Source organism: Corapipo altera, unplaced genomic scaffold (genome assembly GCF_003945725.1).
Source record: "Corapipo altera isolate COAL_440 unplaced genomic scaffold, ASM394572v1 23, whole genome shotgun sequence".
Taxonomy (NCBI): domain Eukaryota; kingdom Metazoa; phylum Chordata; class Aves; order Passeriformes; family Pipridae; genus Corapipo; species Corapipo altera.
Genome location: NW_020884878.1, coordinates 3,367,852 through 3,387,021, shown reverse-complemented (window position 1 = coordinate 3,387,021; position 19,170 = coordinate 3,367,852). Strand labels below are relative to the sequence as shown.

The 19,170-nt window shown below is 43.4% G+C and overlaps 1 protein-coding gene across 1 annotated transcript; it reads right to left on the bottom strand.

Moving 5' to 3' along the window:
- Positions 1-5,399: 5,399 nt before the first annotated feature.
- Positions 5,400-15,031, bottom strand: CDCA4 (cell division cycle associated 4). The gene is given in 7 exon segments (XM_027638142.1): positions 5,400-9,066; positions 9,216-9,229; positions 9,232-9,311; positions 9,313-9,485; positions 11,338-11,418; positions 14,027-14,075; positions 14,864-15,031. Coding segments are annotated over 5 exon segments (1,062 nt in total). The 5' UTR covers positions 11,377-11,418; positions 14,027-14,075; positions 14,864-15,031; the 3' UTR covers positions 5,400-8,310.
- Positions 15,032-19,170: the final 4,139 nt, after the last annotated feature.

The window sequence follows — 19,170 nt, the reverse complement described above, 5'->3', positions numbered from 1 at the left end:
CCCCGCCCGCACCGGCGGGGGCGGCCGGGCCGGGCCGGGCACCGAACCGCGCCTTAGGCTGGAAACGACCGCGGGACGCTGGCCAGCCCGGACAGAAGCTCTTTCTTTTTTTTTTTTCTTTTTTTTTTCTTTTTCATTTTTTTAAATTATTTTTTTGGTGTGAACTCACAGCTCGTCTGTGCCCAAAATTGCCAAAATTTCAGCAAAAGGCACGCCCCAGGGCCACCCTAAAGCAGCGTTCCTACAACTCCCGGTGCCAGGGCTGTTGGGAAACGAGGCACGCACCAGCCCTAGTGCTACGTCAAACATTGCACAATTCTCCCATGAATATTCACTCAATTTTTTTTTTTTCCCCTTCAAAGATGGGGTAGGTTTGGCCACGCTCAAACCTCGTATTTGCTTTCCCCAGGCATTTGCGTAATCAAGTTACACTGGCACAAGTGTTTGTACAAACTAGATTTCAAAATCTGACAAAGTATTTGTAAAGATAGATTTTGAGACTTTTGTCAAACCCTGCCATGGGTTGGTTGCCTGATGCATCCCCAAAAAGCTACTCAGCTCTCTGAGAGAAGGGTTTAGATCAATCTATAGCACAGTAAAAACAAACTAAACTCAAACACGTTTACACAGACACCTTCCTACACTGAAGGGGAGCACAGACCAAAAGCACACAAAGGTTCTAGGTCGGTCTAATAAGTACTACAGAAACACTTGCAGCTGGCTGGTGGAGGTACACCACAACTTCGATGAAAGATCAGCTGCTTTTTGTGATTATTCAGCTAAAGAGAACCGATTTTTTTTTTTTTAAAAAACCCTCAGGTCCAACATATTTTAGCTCTTGTGTCTCCTGACGGGCACTTGTGACAGGGTAGGAGGGTCCAGGGCCCAACCTGAAGGGCAGCGAGGCACAGAAAGCCAGAGCTGACCCCGTAGTCCATCACTGGGGGTGAGAGGACCCTGTCTCCAGGCCACCTCTCCCCTGCAGTGCAGTGCCACCGATTCCCGGGCCACAGCTGTGCTCTGACCTCGCTGCCGGGGGTCACGGAGCACAGAAGGGGAGCGAGTGCTGCCGCAAGAGGCATTAATGAATCCTTTTTGACACGCTGGAGCTGTGTTGGAGGGGAGGATGCCTCCCCGAATGGCTGAGGGGTGACACCCCTACCCCCACAGTCCATCTGCTGCACCAAGACCAGTGTCATCACTGAGAGGGAGGAATGGACCAAAAATCCCCCTCCCGTAGTATCCCTTCCCTTCCCAACACACACTGTGGCTTAAGTGGAAGAGTAACTCAGAGATGTTCAGGATTCTTCTGTCTGCTCAAGTCAGCCAGGGACAAGCAGGAGTATTGCACCAGGACCGACCCCTGCCATATGCTAGGGATTATCTCCAAGGAATAGACAACAGATAGGCATACAAAGGCAGCTGATGCAGAAGGGACAGATCTGGAATCCTTACGTCTAATGCAGCATATCCAGGGGTAGCTGAACCAGCAGCACCACCGAAGTGTCCTCATAACTTGAGCAAAGATTAGGTTTTGTAGACTTGACCCCTACTGGGGCAGCTTCACAGCACTGGCACAGCCCTGGACAATTCCTCCCTCTCTACAGCTCCAGGGAGCAATGCAATGCCTGAGCCTCTGGTGCAGCCATTCTCCTCCTGTCCAGCAGACCTCCCAGAAAGACACCAACACCCTGCTCTCCCCACTTTCTTAAGTGATTGCCCTAATGTGGTCAGCTGTTCTGTCACCAATTTTTGTTCTGTGCAACAGAAAAGGGTGCGCGTGCTTTCTACAGTGCGTGCTTCTAGAAAGGGCAGTTGTGTTTCAAACATGCTCTGACAAGAGCTATGAAAAAACTGAACCTGGAGTTGTTTGAATACACACATTAGAACTTTGGATTTATGGCTTAACATTTGGAGAAGTTAATAGGAATTACATAGAATACACCGACTATTTGCAAACGGTTTTGTCTTCTTTTTTTTTTTTTTTTCCCTTGTGTCAACAGTGGGATTCATGTAAGGGAACTGGAAACTAGTCCATCTTGGTGACATGTTCCATGCAACTTGCACCTTACACTACAGGAACCATGCTTGTCTCACAGGTTGAAGAATTCAGAGGGCTGAGCTCCTGTATAAGGCCTTTCTCGACAAAAAAACCTTTCATTACAAGGCCCTTACTTTCTCAAATGAGGTCATGTTTTAGGAGTCTGGTGCTCTCCCATTTTGACTTAAGCTAAGCTCGAGGCAAACAGAGGCCTAATATGATTTTTTAATGATTTAAACATGGCCTTTCAGTATGACTATGCTCACTGCAGCAGGCCAGGATACCACTCTCATGAGCAGCACTTTTGCTTTTGCAGCAGATTTCACATGAACCAGAAAAAAATCCAACCCCCAAACCAATCAAGGTCTCTGTATAACTCATCTGAAAGGATCACTGGAGGTCTGCTACTTCTCCTTACCCTTGTACTAAGCATCTATTCAAAAACATGGTTCCAGGAACACAGGAACAAATGAAGACTGCTTTCCTATGGATTTATGCCTGTGATTAATTACCTCTGAGTCCAAGGTACAAGCTCTAATTGAAGCTGGTCTCATGCCTGGAAACTTATGTCTCTCCCTTATCTGGATTACTGGATATCAGTACAGAACGCGGTTTTCTTCTGATCACTCATCTCCACACTTAGAAGAATTCTAAAAATGTAGTGACTGTGAGATCTGCCAGATTTGGCTGAAATTAATTAGGTATTCTAAAGCTGAATGGCAGAATGATCCCGTATGCCGTGTTTCCACAGGGAAATGAGAAAGGCAGAGCATACTGCACTAAAGCCTGGTTAGCTTTACCACCTCTTTTTGGTGGTAAAGCCTCTGTGAACAAACTAATCCTGCACTTACTCATGCTTTTTTAAAAAAAGAGCCATGACTCAAGATGGTTATTAAAACACCACCACCACCACCTTACTGAATATTTCTCAAGAGTAGTAAATCAGCCATTATTCTGTCAAAAGAATCACAATTTACAAGAAAAAGCACTTTCTCCCTGTACCTTTCAAACAGAGACACAAAAGCAAACCACATTACTGAGCTTCAATTAAAACAAAAAAACATTCAACAATTTTATCTTAAACTTGACAGCTCACTGGACACAAAACAATCCCAACACCCAGTTCTTTCCATATCTACCCTTTCCCTCAGTAATGATCTCAAATACAGAAAAGTGAGCTTGTTACAAGTACTGTTTTTTTCCCTCTAAGTATTAAACTCTTCTAGGTTTTGTTTGAAGGTTTGACTTTTTTTTTTTAGAACCATACCTGTTCTTCCCTTTTAGAAGTCCTGTTTTGGAAGCTTGCACAATCCCAGTTTGAAGTTGCATTACATTTTCTTGATCTCCTCTTCCAAACTTGACTGTAATTGACACATGAAAAATATTATCCACTTCTCCTTTGTTGCAGCATTTTACTATTGCAGTACATACCTGCACTTTCCACATGCTCCTAGGGGATTTTCAAATGCAGCAGACATGTGCATACAATTTTTTTTTAATTCTGTTTTTGAAAGAAATCACGTATTCACCTGTATCTTCAATTATTCTTTCCTAAGAAGATGACAGTTGAAATTACTCAAATGTTTTCCCTGCAATGCAAAGCTGCCTCCTGGCTTTAGGTTTTCCTGTTGACATGTTGGTCATGCATGAACATACCACAATAATTCTTCAGGTCATAAAACACTCATTTTGGGGGAATCTTGGTTAAGCAAAGGAGTAATTGTTTTTTTAAACAAGAGCTGCCATACAAACTTATGAAAATCATGTCAGATAATGAAATTTTAGTATTTTTCACTGGCTTTTTTTAAAAAGAGGCACTACAAACATCTAAAGTAAGTCTCTTTGCTGACAACTTAAATTATTCAATGGGATTTCATCTCTTCACAGAACTTCCTTGAAAAAAAATAGGAAAATTTATCTTAACTGTCAACTTTGCAAGAGACACCAAAAGGAGTTCAGACAATCCTTGCAAAACCCTGAACAAGTCAGATTGACAAAAATACGTATGTTCCCAAGATGTTTATTTCATTTCTTTGAAACTTTGTGGCTTTGTACTTTTATTCTTAGTCACAGAGTGTGAAATCACACTCATTTAAGAGTTGATGAGCAAACAAAATTTGTCATCATGTCATGTTTTTTTGCATATGGGACTATACATCCTAGACCTGAGACAGAAGCATACTTACACTTTGAACAGAAGTCACTACTGAAAGCATTTTTATTTGTCTTATCCTAGATGTCAGCAAATAAATGGATTTTTTTCCATTCTACCTTTTGACAGCTCTTTAGTTGTATGGGAATATGGAATAGTTTGCAGGACTGTAAAGCAGCCATACACTCAAATCAATATTCTGAGGCACAAAAAATCCATAATGGTCTGGTAATTACAATATGAAACTACACTCTCAGTCAATTTACAATAATGTCTTTTAAGATGCCTACTAAAGCAGCCCAGACATACCTGAGACTTCAAAAAAAGTCTAAGGACAGCTTTCAAAACAGGTAATTCCTGGTTAGTCTGAAGGCTCAGCTCACATGTGAATCCCTACTTTGTTCAAGGCTGGAACCCCTCACTGCTGCTCTCCTGATGCAGTCTGGTCAGGAAAGGTGCTTTTCATCCAAAGAAATTCCCTCTTCATTGACCAAATTTGTCCTTGAGGCAAATATGGCTCTGTTCATAGAGATAGTGACATGTTTTGCTACACAGGCTCACAGATTAAAGGAAAACAACAAACACTAAGCAAACAGGGAAGCAATAGCAGACAAGCCCTTGTTACTGCAGCCTGGATCCTCACACTTCTTGCACTTGCTGAACGCCAGAGCTACAGAACCTGGCATTTTCTGGTAAGGGAGAAAGAGAAATAAAATTACAGGCACAGAGGCAGAAGGGGACAGAGAAGGTAACTCAAGGTTACCTGAGGAGGAAGCAGATTTGATATTAGCTATGTGCTTGAAAGTTTGTTTTGTGCAAGTGTGCAGCCCAGTTACATCACGCAAACCAACAGCCTTGTTTCACACATGGCACTGACTGCCATGCAAACTCCGTGATGCTTTTCCCTAGGAGCACAAAAATGGCAGCAAAATCTGTCAGAAGCCTTTCCTAATTTAATAGAGGCCAAATTATTTCCCATTTATATGTAGAAATTAAGAAAATCCCCAGCAGCAAGTATAACCTCTTACCATTTGTATTAACAGCTCGCTAAGTAATTTAGAATTTACCATCTTACAGGCACTGTATCATTTCTGATGTCTCTCAGTACCTCAGAGGAACAAATAGAGGGGAAACATTGTATTAACCTTTAAGTGATGCATATTTAACCAATACCTCTTTAGACTAGCAAACAAATTACAATGGCAGTTAGAAAATAAAGCTCTTTTTTTAATTCCTTTTTTCCTCATTTTCTACCAGGACAGGCAAAACACAAGCAGCTGAATTAGACTGAGACACGTTATTAGAGCAGTGGGGACACAAGCTGATTTTACACTGACTGGTCTCTGCAAAGTCAGACCAGTTGAAGGCACACATCAGTACAGTGACTGTGCAAGTTTCAGCAACACCAATTCTTATACCTGCCAAGCCAAGATGTCAGGCTTGTAAAAGCACATATTTGGCGTAAGTTTTAAGAATGTAATAAAACAGGATATCTATTTCTGTTTAAATGCTTAACTCCATAAAAGCATATTTACCCAATACCTTTCCCGTTAAGCCACACAGTCTCTACAAATTGTTTTAATTAGGCACAGCTTCCCCAGTAAAGGAATGCACCCAGCTAAATCCACTGTACAGCATAAAGGTATAGAGTTAGAAATGCACACACGTGCATCTGACATATATAACAGTTATGAACAAATGATACTAATTCCTACCTGCAACATGCAGACAGTTCAGACTATTTAAAGACAGTTTGGAGCAGTTTTGGGGAACTTTCCCAGAGAAACAGAAGATATTTAGTTATTCGATTTAATGATGATGTTCCCTTTATAAAACTGCCTGGCTTTCTGCTTTATCCTAAGGCATCTGCTGTCCAATTCAGTGGTTCACACACAGAAAAACATCAAGCAAAAATTACCTGCAGGTTTATAATTTTGGAGCAATCTCTACAGCAAACACTATCAAATAAAGCAGACTGTTATTTCATTGGGAGGTATGACAGTTTGCATCAACATTTGTAGGCTCCTGAAGCAAGATGAACTACTGCAACACCCATCTCAATTGATTAAGACATGTAGCATTGGCTTTTCTTTGGTCCAGCTATATCATATGGACTGAACTTGCAAGTGCCTATGTGGTATTTCATCCTTTAATATGAAGTTATTAATCAAGCTTTAATTGAGGAAGCAATGCTTAACTACTACAGTCATTACAGATTATGTTATGCCAAGCTTAATACAAGAAACACTTTCAGATTCACTGAAGACTCACACCAAGTGTGTGGTTTCATGCAATGGAACCAATATTCATGCAACTATTGAGTTTGAAAAATTTAGCTAAATGCTCTAATTTTTCCTCAAAGCACATGATTCTAAAGCACTTGTTTAAAACATAAGCTCAGTGGTCTCCTTTTCTTCATGTGATACTCAAAGGTCCTTAACTACCCCTCGGTACTTCTCCCCCCAGTCCCCTTTTCAGGGGTTTGAGGATCTGCCAAGGACAGTGCATAGCAGGGAAGGTCACTCGTGGGAAGGCAGAGCTTGTCAGACACAGCAAGGTTTTCTCTTCATGTTCAGCAACTTGCTTGGTTCAGATCTACAGAAAACAACCAAGTCACTGGCAGATGTCTCCCCTGGCAGAGCCAGTCCTAACACATTCCAGAAACCAGCCCATCTTTTCCCCTTCTCTACTCCCTGCTAGCTGGGGCGTTTTCCCCAGCAGCAGCTTGTGATGGCAAACATTTGTTATTTTGTAACAAAACCATAGGCTGTACTTGAATTATTCCTTTCCCCTAAAAAAGCCTCATAAGAAGAAGTCGAATTGTATACATTCTAAATCGAATGTGAAGAAAAGACCACCATCCCATGTTGTATTATCTTTTGTTATTAAAAAAAATGCCAAGAGGAAACCCTTGGTAAGAGTGGAGCATATTAATTATGACAAGACATCATGACATACCAGTGAGATTTAAAGGCCGCTAATAACACTTTTTGTAGTAATTAGTGCAAGATATTTATCCCATATAAACAAATATTTGATGGTAGACTTCAGTGATAAACAATTCACTTGATGACATTTACATATAAATACACATAAATAAAAACCTATGTAATTTAGGTTTGTAGTTAACAAAAAGTATAGTCTGAAATGAATTAAATGTAATTGTATCTAGCTGGATCAAAGCTCTTCCTATAATGATACTCAAGTATGAGGGGTATGAAAAGCATAAATGTACAATTCTCAATTTAGTAAAGTACTACTCTATAAAACAGAATAATGAAAACAGCTCTTACATTTTAATGTAAAGTATAAAATTGTATATTTACATTTACATACACTTTACTGAACTACATTAGGTAGCTCATGGTAAAAAAAACATCCCTTTTTGAAAATCTTGCAAAAAATACATCAACTGCAGATATGATCAAAAGTTACTCAGTTAGCAGCTGACATAACATCTGTAGTAAAAATATATTTTAGGAAAATACCTGGAAAGATCTAAACACCAGTAAACACTTTAAAACTATTTGTGAAGTAAAAATTGTAGCAAAACCCAGAAGAAGCTAGCAAGGGTAACAGGAACTATTGCATACTGCTCTTTAAGAGCCATGTAGAGACTTAGAACAGAAGCAGCAGATATGGCAGGAATTTTGTGGTGTAACACACCACAAAGTGGAAACCGGAGGAAAATAGGAAACCAGTTATCCAACTTCTCTCTCGGTTTATTATCATTTTTATGGGGAGAAGTATAAGAAGATGACAGAGTTCCTCTCACTGAGCTTATCCTCCATCAAAGGCTAAAACAAATTGGTAAAAGGAACCCAATTTCGAGAGCCTTGGACCCCAAACTTAGAAACATTTACCGTATGTACTTACAGTTCAGTGGACGATAAATCAGATTATTACACTACAAGTTGCAGGTTAACTTTAAGAGTTAACACTATTTTGCAATATGAAGTGCTTCTTAATATATCTATATCTATATAATATATAGATATTTGTAAAATACTCGTGCAGATTTGATAGAACAAACTATGGAGTCTTTTCTTCCCGTTAACATTAAACTCTCAAGTCTTTTCTTCGCATTAACAGATCTTTACCTCCTACACAAGGAGTTTCAGGATTCAACAAGGATTTCCACAATATGATCAAGCTCATTAAGATCAGATTTACAATTAGAGTTAGAAGCTGTATTCGTTGGAGAAGAAAATGTTTCAAGCCCATCACAATGTCCCATTTTTGTGTTGCTCATCATGCCTGTTAACATAGTATCAAGATCATAGTAAGAATTGTCAACTTCTGAAAACAGATCTTCAACCGAATTAGGACTTTTATTCTCCAGCGTCTCAAATATTTGATCTAAAGATTTCTGAAAGTTTCCTTTATTTTCTTGTGGATTCTCCATTTCCCACACGTTGCTCTGCAGGTTTCTCGGAGCTTGCACTGAAGAGGCTGTTGACATAGTTTCTGAACTATCTTGTCCCTCGTCACCCTCAAAGTCTTTACTGAAAGTACCATAGCCTGGAACATGCTTTCCCTCAGCTTGTTCCCTAGATGAACGACAGAGGATATCTGTTGAAACAAGACGATCCAGGGATGTCTGCCCTGTACTCTGTGTATTTATCATCTGCCAAGTCCCATCCTGAGTCATTTCCTCTTGGATCTGACGTACCGTGTTGGCTATAAGTACTGAACGACAGAGGTTGGGTTCAACCAGCATGTGACACAGCTGAAGTTTAACCAAGGACATATCTAAAAGCGACTGCCTCTGAAGATTATAGGAAGGAATAGCCTTAATACCAGCCAGAGTCCCTTCAATATCTTCTTCACCATCAAAACATTTTCTCTTTAATCCTCGAACAAACATTGTGTCCTGTCAAAAAAACAAACAAATCTCGTACAACATCAACAGCTCAGGAGGGAGGGGAGAAACAAAAAAAGACTAAAAAACAGAACAGCAAATTTTAATCTTAAATTTAAAAAGCAAATTCTTTAAAGACAGAAACATCAGAATTGTCATACCAGGTTATAGAAAGCCAGTGTGGTACAACATGGGTCAGGAACATATGGACCGGGTCCCAAAGATGGCATTCAGGGGTGAGCAGGTCCACAAGGAATGGCATTGGAGAGAGGCAGGGGCTCCCAGCTCCTGGCTCCCATGAAGCTCCACACTTGATGGAAGCCAGGAGCCGCTGCTTCGCACAGAAGCAAACATCTCAATGGCTGTATTTCACCTACTGGAGAAGCAGCGTCTCCTCGCTCCTCCCGAGTTTCTACTGGCATGCTTAACCTCTAATTTTGGAAATAAAAATACAACCTGGCACACCATCTTTAAAAGATTTGACCCCTCCAAAACATTAACATGCCTAACAAAGCAACGTGAAAAAAAATACTACGGGCAGCATTTGTGAAAAGATTAGCTTATTTTGGCTACACAGAGAGCAGTATCTAGATTTGTTCCACGTAACTCGAGACATTCAGCTGAGGTGCCCAAAGCAGTCCTTCCGGTTCCCTTACTCAGGTGAGTAGGTGAACTGCATAATTCCAATAAGAATTGTGCAAGTCCAATAAGGATAGTAACAGTCATCCTCCATATGGGCTACTATAGTCCTTTCCCAGTTGACTTAAGACAGCAAAATTCCTGTATTCCTAGTTTAGGTTCACCAGCTAAAAATACACAGGCTGCATGCAGGCTTCTCATTATTCACGTCTAAAAGTCACTTGCTGAACTTTCCAAGGTGTGCCTCTCAAGTACCAGCCTCAGCTCTTCTTCTGAATTGCACTATTTTTGACAACAGTGCCTCATGCAAATATTGCAGCTGATCCTTGGAATACAAAGTAGCTTTTTTTTTTAATGCAGTAGGTATAATTTCTTCTAGTCTTATTAAAAAAATCAGGCTGCAAATGAAAGCTGGTATCTGATCTTTCCATTTATGCTTCTTCGTTACTTCCCTTCTAAGTCTTCTGTCCTTAAAATTCCTGTTTGTCCAATATCCGGGGATTTTTTTTTTAATGCAGTAACCCAAACAAAACACAGTTTTTCAACTAAAAGCTGATAAAACCAAAATACTATTGCAGTGTCTTTCTACATAATTTCCCATTTCCCTTGGTAAGCCCTAAATTCTGCCTTGCTTTTCTGGTTGCTACAATATATTCCATGTATTTTCTGAGAGCTCTCTCTCAGCTTTTTCAGAGTCACTAAAAATCCACCAAAGGGCAACAACACTGTTCTTTTCAAAATACATTACATGCTTATCTACTGTGAAAACCTGGGGATAGCACAGTAGCGAGATAAACACTTGGTTTGACTCTGTACAACACTTCTTACATTGCTGTACATATCCATGAAATAACCTTTTTTGGGATTTGCTGACTCTTAAAAGACTCCTTTCCACTGAAGGTACAAAACTCTTTAGAAATCTTAATGTGTAGAGACTACAATATAGAATACATGAACTTGGTCTTATGGTTATTTTTCATTATTTCTTAAAAAGTTATCCATGCAATAACAATATATTAAACACTTTAGAAGTTTCTTTAAAAATTTTATCCTGTAACCTAACATATTTGCATAACTCTCATTAAATATAACCCGTGTTTCTGCCTGACAGTGCCTTTTCCAGATCTTTAGACATTCCTGCAAACTTCCTATCAGAGGACATCCTATTTATGTACAGCCACTCACCCTCCCCTCCATGTGAAACAACCTCTAGAAATATCTTTTGGGACTATTAACAAACCACGTCATCAAACATTAAACACTGTGCAGAGTTTGAAGTTTCTTTTATTTCAACTTATATTCTTGTGAAGAGTAATTAAAACTTCAATTGAATGTTAACCTGGTTTACATACACCTAATGTTTGGCATTTAAATGCCTTCGGAGGCACACCAACAGAAAACAGAACACAGCAGAAAACTTGAAAACCTCAATACATCACTCACACACTTGGGCACGTAGGAGCAGAGGAAAAATGTTTATGGATTCTTAAAGGTAAACCTTTCACAGCATTCACTGGGGGTTTTTTATAACACTTGCTTCCAATTAGTGTCTTACATCATAAAGCCAGCTCTTTGTCACCCTGTTCTTGTGACTGCACAAAATACTGTGTTATGGTTTAATTTAAGAAACAAAAAATGACATACCAGTAACTGTGTTTGATGAGGTCCTTCCTCTTCTCCCATGCTACTGAGCAAGAGTCCATACAGCAAAAGTGAGAGCACCACCTACCAAGTACGGGGAAGCAGGATGTCAGGCAAGGACAGGAGATGAAGAACAAAATAGTTTTGCTTCGATATCTTTATTCTCATGTCATTCCCACAAACTTAAATAGTACTGTTAAACCCAATTCACAGCTAGAGCACAAAGGTGATTTGGCCAACAATACACCCAAAATCTGCAGCAGAAGGAAACTGCCAGTTTAATTCCAAGTCCTAGGCTATTACCCTGACCTTTGGACCAGCCTCTCCCTTATCCCTACACCTTTTGCCATCTAAAGAGCAAACAAAATCTTCAGCACTCATCTGAAAAATGGAAGTGAGCACAAAAGCTACTGAAAGCAAGTTACTTTTGTTACAAAATGATACATTTTTCACCTTGCTGTACAAAGCCCTGCATATCTCTGTAGCATCTAGAGAAAAAGAGCAGGCAGGCACAAACCCAAAACTGAAACACAGCTAACCCAGAGAGAATTTTCCTTTACCAGCACAGAAACTTTATGACTAAGATTTACTTTGCAAGATGACAATAATGAAAGTAATGACAGCAATGAAATTGTTTTAACTATAAAGGCCGAGTTTTTAAAACACATTTAAGGCAAAATAAGATTTTATATATCAAACACAACTTCCAATCATATGCAACAATTCCCTTAATTACTGAATCCGAAAAGAATGCTGTTTCAACAGGCTACAAAAACTTTTATGATAAACTATGAAAACAATTCAGATACTTTTCTAGACATGTCTGTACAATACAAGACAGTTCCGTGTCTGCAACTGAAATGCATACCTAGAAAAGAAACAAATAAAGAGGATGCACACGGATATCCCCTCTTGTTTTCTACTGTGGGTAGTAACAAACAATGTTTCAAGGGTGTTTGCTCTCAATATTGGGAGGGAAGAAGGTGGCCGACAAAGGACTTGCAGGTGGGGGTGTAGAAAACATGTTTTTCCTCAAGAAGCTGCATAGTCATTAAAATACCACAATGGAAAAAAACCACCACCTTTAACATTCTCAAGCCAAAATCCTCTGACTTGACCCCAAATATTCATGGAAACTGTATTTCAACCAACTCACAGTCTCATTCTCTTTTATGGACTGAGCCCACAGCAACATTCAAAATAGTGTCTCAAGGCATCTGAACTACAACTTCAGTCAGACACCACAGTATCAAACCAATAAACTATTTTTTATTTCTGGCGAACACTTCATGACACTATAAAATGTCAAAAGTTTTTGCTCCCCAGGTATACTTTCAAAACACTCCATAAATGAAAAATTATCTCTTTGAAAGCCTGTATATGGTAACTATTTGAATCCCAAAATTTCTACTTTCCTGGAGGGTAGGTGACATGGGCATAAACTTCGTTTAAAAAAAACCCCACCCAAACAAAAAACCACCCCACAGTAACTACAGGTAAAAACAGTGCAGTCATGAGAAAAACAAACTGAAATATTTTCTGGTGCTATTTGGTTTATCTGACAATTTTCGGGGAACAGGCTTCGGCTGTTTGCCTCCCAAAATAGCGGACCAATACAGGAGGGGACCATTGAAGGAGCTCTTGGTAAAAGAGCCATTACCATGTAGACAAACTAAATGACAGGGGATGCTGGCAGACCAGTCCAGTCTGTAACTATTTACATACGAAAGAAGGAAAGTTTTCCCATGCAATATAATAATGGGCACGTGATTCCAGGTTCTTCCCTAGAGCAACTGCCAAACCACGTGGACCTCTGTTAGTATAAACTTATGAGAATATGCCCATCACAGCAATAATTTCTTTAGGTTCTGTTAACTGGCATACAAATGTGCATCAGAACCCAAGTTCTTTGTAAAAGCACATTAACTTCATAGCAATTAAACCCTTGCACATAAATCACCTCCCGCAGACTTCTCTGCACTATCTCCAACAAGCACTCATCTCAAGAGAATGCTGAATTTAAAACTTAATTAATTAAAATCTCACTACGTTTTCCTATTGATGTATGTATTAAGGTACTCAAAAAGGCATTATCCATTGTGTAAAGCCCTTCGGTACACAGGAGCAAGACTGCTCCTGCTTCAGAGTCAAGGTGTTCAAAATCCCCCAATAATTTCAAGCATCTGCCTCTGCCCAAGAGGCAATGTCTGGACTAGTTACATCATCTCCCATCTTCCACTGCTATCCCAGTGTCATGAGCTCAAACTTGGTATGTTAAACTAAACCTCTGTATGAAACAGCTATACAAAAAAAAAAAAAAAATAGCTGTCAAGGAGACAACAGCCAGCTGCAGAATAACACACCAGGAAAAAGGAGTTCTGGTGTTTGCTTTGTTTTTAATAGTAGCACAGGGAGCACAGTATTATGTAATTCATTACAAGTTTTGGTTTTAGGATTGACAAATTCCCAGTCTGCTTTACAAATAAGGTGCTTGAAATCTGATCCGACTCTTACTGGAGCATCAACTTAAGGCATTCCAGATTCACAGTCAATTCAGACTCATATAGTGATATGCTGCCAAAGATACAGTTAAGTACTGAAGGGAAAAAGCTGCTTCCCATTAGTTGGGATAACAGAGAAGACAGGGAATTTTAGCAGTGCTCATTTTTAGGAGAAAGTGAACAAGACCTACCTAGGCCAGTGCTGGAGGTTCAGTGAAGCACAATCTGCCTTCTGTACAGCTTTAAGTACAGTGATGATGGTTAGCAAGGGAAGACAAGAAGGGGCTGTATCTCCCCTCTACCACTCTAGTCCTCTCCACTCCAACACTGACTTTTCTAAGAACCGTGGGAAGAAACCAAAGCTCTGTGTAACGGTGAAAAAAACGACGGAAAGAGAGCTACTACTCCTCTTTAGACACGCACGTGGGCGCATATGGTGGTGTCGAGTTATAAGGTGGGATGCAGACACAGCAGAGGGCTGGCAGGGCCAGAAACATCCCTATTCGGACCGGGACAAAAGACTCTATAAAGCTCTGGGGTCTGGTCCACCCCCGGGGCGTAGGGGGCTGGCTGGCAGGCACCTCTCCGGGGCACGAGGGATTCGGGAAGGGGCTCCAACTCCCGAGGAAGGGCAGTCTGGGCAGCTGGGGCAGGAGCTCGTGGAAACGCAGACGGGGCCGGGGTGCGCCGAGTGGGGGGAGCTCGGCAGAACCGGGGGGAGAGGCGGGACCGGGGCGGGGAGCGAGGGGGAGCTGCCCGGCGGTGGGAGGGCAGCGGGGAGCCCGGGGGTGGAGGCGGGGGCGATGCGGGAGCGCGGCTGGGGACGGGACCCAGCGGAGGAGGAGAGGGGAACGGGGGAGCGGGGCTCTTGTCCCGCCTGCTCCGGCCCCTCAGCGCGCCCGGCGGTTACTCACCGCCCCGTGCTCCCGCCGCCATTTTGAATCGGCTCTGACACCTCCGCCGGCTCCGCCGGCACCAGCCCCTCAAGGGCCCGACCCAGCCCAGCCCAGCCCGCCGTACTCACTCACTGCCTCGCCGCTGCTGTCGCCGCCGCCCGCGCAGGAGCCCCCACTCCGCTCCCGCCTCACCGCCCGCTCCGCGCCTGAGGGACGGGCGGGGCCACACGGCCCCGCCTCCCCCCGCCCGCCATCTTATTGTCAAACCCCACAAAGGGATCCGCGGCCTCGGGGGCGGGCCTTCCCCGGAGGCCACGCCCACCGGGTGCGCGGCGACCGCTGCTATTGGCTGCCGCCAAGCCGCGCAGCCGCCGCTCAGCGCTGCGATTGGTCATGGAGCCCGCCTGTCCCGCCCCGGGCTCCGCCCCCGGAGGCGGCGGGGTTGCCATGGCGGCCGGGCCCCGCCCCTCGGCCCTGAGAGGCTGAGGGAGGCGGGGGTGGGGGTGAGGCGGGGCCTCCCCGATTTCAAACGGCGGCCAGGGCCCCGCGGCGTGTCTGGGCTCTCGGCCACGGACTCCGGCGGGAACAGGTTCAGACCTGGCCGTGCTGCAGCCCGCGGGGAGCCGCGGGAGGGGGGCGTTGGCTGCTCCGGCCCCGGCGCTCCCCGCCGTCAGGCGCCGCTTCCTTCAGGACTGGGGAGCCCCCGGCGCTGCTCCCCGCCGGGATGTCAGGGGGCCTCAGGACTCCATTAGCAAGGCCTGTGGCGTTTCCTGTTCGGGCCCGGTCGCTCGACCTCGGGTCTCGCAGTCACAGCCGGGAACCCGCGTCCTTGGGGAGGGGGTGACGCCTCGCACACCGGAGGGAGCCACTGTCCGAACACCAGCCCAGGTGGGCCAAGAAGGCCAGTGGCATCCTGCCTTGTATCAAAAATAGTATGGCCGGCAGGACAAGGGCAATGTTCATCCTGCTGTCCACTTCTGGCCCCCTCAGTCCAGGAAGGACATTGAGGTACTGGAGCAGGCCCAGAGAAGGACAGTGGAGCTGTTGAAGGGTCTGGAGCACAAATGAGGAGCAGCTGAGGGAGCTGGGGGGTGTTTAGCCTGCAGAAAAGGAGGCTCTGGGGTGACCTTATCACTCTACAACTCCCTGACAGGAGATTGTACCTGGCTGGGGGTCGGTCTCTTCTCCCGGGTAGGCAGTGACAGCATGAGAGGACATAGCCTTAAACTGTGCTAGGGGAGGTTTTGGTTGGACATTAGAAATAATCTCTTCACAGCAAGAGTGATCAGACACTGTAAGAGGCTGCCCACGGAGGTGGTGGAGTCATGTCCCTGAAAGTGTTTAAGGAAAGACTGGACACGGCACTTAGCGCCAGTTCTGTTTGACATGATGGTGTTCGGTCATAGGTTGGTCTCGAGGATCTGTGAGGTCTTTTCCAACCTAATCGCTTCTGTGATTCTGTCCCCAGAGCTGCCGCTGCCTCGCTGAGCAAAACCCCCCTCCCCGAGCCCTGCGCGCCGCTCTGACCCCAGCCCGGTGCAGCTGCACATCTGCAACCACTTAGGCCGCCCCAGCGTCTCCTGGTCGCTCTCCCGGCAGAGCAGCTACGTGCCGGCTGCTCCAGAGCTGCCAGAGGGAAGGAGGGGGGGGCTGGCCCTGCCTGCGGCTGCCGCAGAGGCGGCAGCTGCCGCCTCCCGCCCCCGGGGCGCGGCGGGGAGGGGAGGGAAATGGAGAAAGGGTGGGATAGACAGCGAGAGCAGGGACATCAGCGAGGCTTTGGAGCTGAGGTCTCGTAGAAAGGCCATGAAACGGCAGAGCTGTAGCTTGGTGTGATAAAGCAGGAGGAAATAGCATTTCCATGGCAAAGCAAGATCTGCCTTTGGGACGAGACAGGTTTCAAAGCGCAGTATTTCCCCTTGTTTGTTTATTTACGGTTCTTGGCACCGCGCTTGTGGCATCCTGGTGCAAAAACATGATCAAAACTGTGCAGGAACAATACCACAAAGAGATTCTCGTGCTCTGCCCAACTCGTCATTGAATGTCCTGAGTCGGAAGGGATCCACAAGGATTTTTGAAGTGACAGCTCCCTGGCCCTGCACAGGACAACCCGAAGAATCACACCATGTGTCTGAGAGTGTTGTCCACATGCTTTTTGAACCCTGGTAGGTTTGGTGCTGTTGATTTTTAGTGTTGGTAGTGTGATTTGTTTTGGGTTTTTTTTATATTTTATTTTTTCTTAGCCCCTGTCCTTTAATAAGGATTTCACTTGGGAAATAAAGGCATAACATCAAAGCACGAAACATGGCTTTGGATCTGATGAATTGATTAAGATTCTCAACTACAACCAGTCAGCATTAGGCTTTCACTCGATTCAGGTATTTCTTTAAAAGTCTCTAAGTGACAAACATTTAGGTGTTTTCTACCATGGTACCCAGACTTGCAGCAAGGAAGTGAAGTTTCCACATGCAATGTATATACTCTTAACACATATTTGTCACTTTACAGTAACAGGACCACACCATATCCTTCATTATTGTGGATCACATTACTGTCCACAGTTTCCTTGGGAATATCATAATGTTCATCTAAGAAGCTCTTTGTAAGTATTCCCTCCTCGCAGCAGTGCATGCTGTTGTTTAACAGAGTGCATGCACTACCTGGATATATTTCCATACCAGCACCCTTGACACCACACAGATCTGAGTTTTTCATCAGTAGCTAGGTTGATGTTTACACTGTTATGCCTGTGGTTTCACATTGTAACACACAGCTCTCCAGGGTGGTTTTCCCGTATTGGAAATTGAAAATCCCCTCCATGACATGGTGTTGCATTAACTTCAAACTAGAGATCGTTATAGTGGCTCCTGGACAGTCAAAATAGTGGTCTGCTTTTCCTTGTTTTTCTATTACAATATTTTCTGGCAGGCCTTTAATTGTTCTTTTCTTCCAGCTTGGGGCCCTCCAGGGCCTCAACCTTATCTGAAGATAGTCTTTCTCTGTTTACTCCCCTGCTTAGCTTTCCATGCTAACAAACAGTACATTTAAAGTTCCCAGGCTTTGAACAGGGCCCATTCATGCTAAGCTGTAAGCAAGTTACAATTAAACTTAACCCTAGACTACTAATGTCTAATATTCTATAAGTAAACTTAATTTAACCCCCAACATGCAGTCAGCCAAGATGTAATCCTGGCAAGATCTAAATCACTTGTGAAGCAAAAGATGATTGGTGTGAAAAATATCTGGAAAAAGCACATTCCCGTCTGGCACGGTCCTTCCTAAAAACAGTCCCTGGTTTGTCAGGACTGCCGCAGTCACTCCAGGAATCATCTCTCCATACTCCAGACACTCTCAGCATCTTCCTGGAGCAGACCTAGGGCTCTCTCTCAGCGCACTCCCGCAAGCCACCGCCTCTCACAGCCGGCAGCAGGGCCTGACCATCCCCCCACAGCCCCTTGGCAGCCCTAGCTCGGCAGGAATTCAAATAGGTGTTCCCACAAACAAATCCTGCAAGAACCTTTGAGCCTCGGTGGAGGCCCCTCTCGAGGCAGCGTGAGGGCTGTTCCCCAAAGGATCACTGCTAGAAGAGTTCATTTGCTTGGCTCTTTGTAGTGATAGCATCATCTATACAGTAAAGTACTTAAGTCCCCTCTCCTTATCCCCCTTTTTTTCCCCTTCTGATTAGCTACAATGACAGGATCTTGACTGTTTTGTTTGTGGATTCCCCCCCAAAAATCTTATGAAACAAGAGGATGTCTTATGGCTTAAGAACTATGTCATCTATGTTTCTGATTAAACCAGTGAAAGAAAAATTGTGAAAGGCTCTCCATTTTCGTTGAAAAGCTGAGGAACTATTGATGTCTCATCAAGATATGATGAGATTTGATTATTCTCAGGAGAAAACAACTCTCACATCTCGCATATGGGAGAAACAAAACTCGAAAAGTCAAAATGGAAAAATCTGGACAGACCTATGCAAAACAAAGTCTGAAGTATTTACTAGAGAGCAAACAATCTCTGATAGAACTAGAGTTAAAAATAATTTAATTTAATTATAACCACAGTATAATAAAGAGAATAATCAAATTTTAGCTACACTCTAAAAGTTTTCACTCTCCTACTGGTTTCAGTAAATGAAATTTTAACACCACGGTTAAAAAGAACAGATGAAAACCTGGTAATTTCCTAAAGAGATATTTATATATTGAGAAAGCTATCTCATCTCGGGAAACTTTTGCAGCTAAGATAATCTGCAAGCAAAAGCAAAACTGATGCCGAAGTTGGAGAGACAAAGCGTGGGGCTGTGCTGGACAGAGATATCTACAGAACAACCTGACAGGGGAAATGAAAAATGAAGAAAATAACTGCATACAAAGAAAAGCAAAGAAAGGAGGGAATTACTGGTTAGAAGTGTCCGGCAACTTTTAAATGGGAAGGTAATT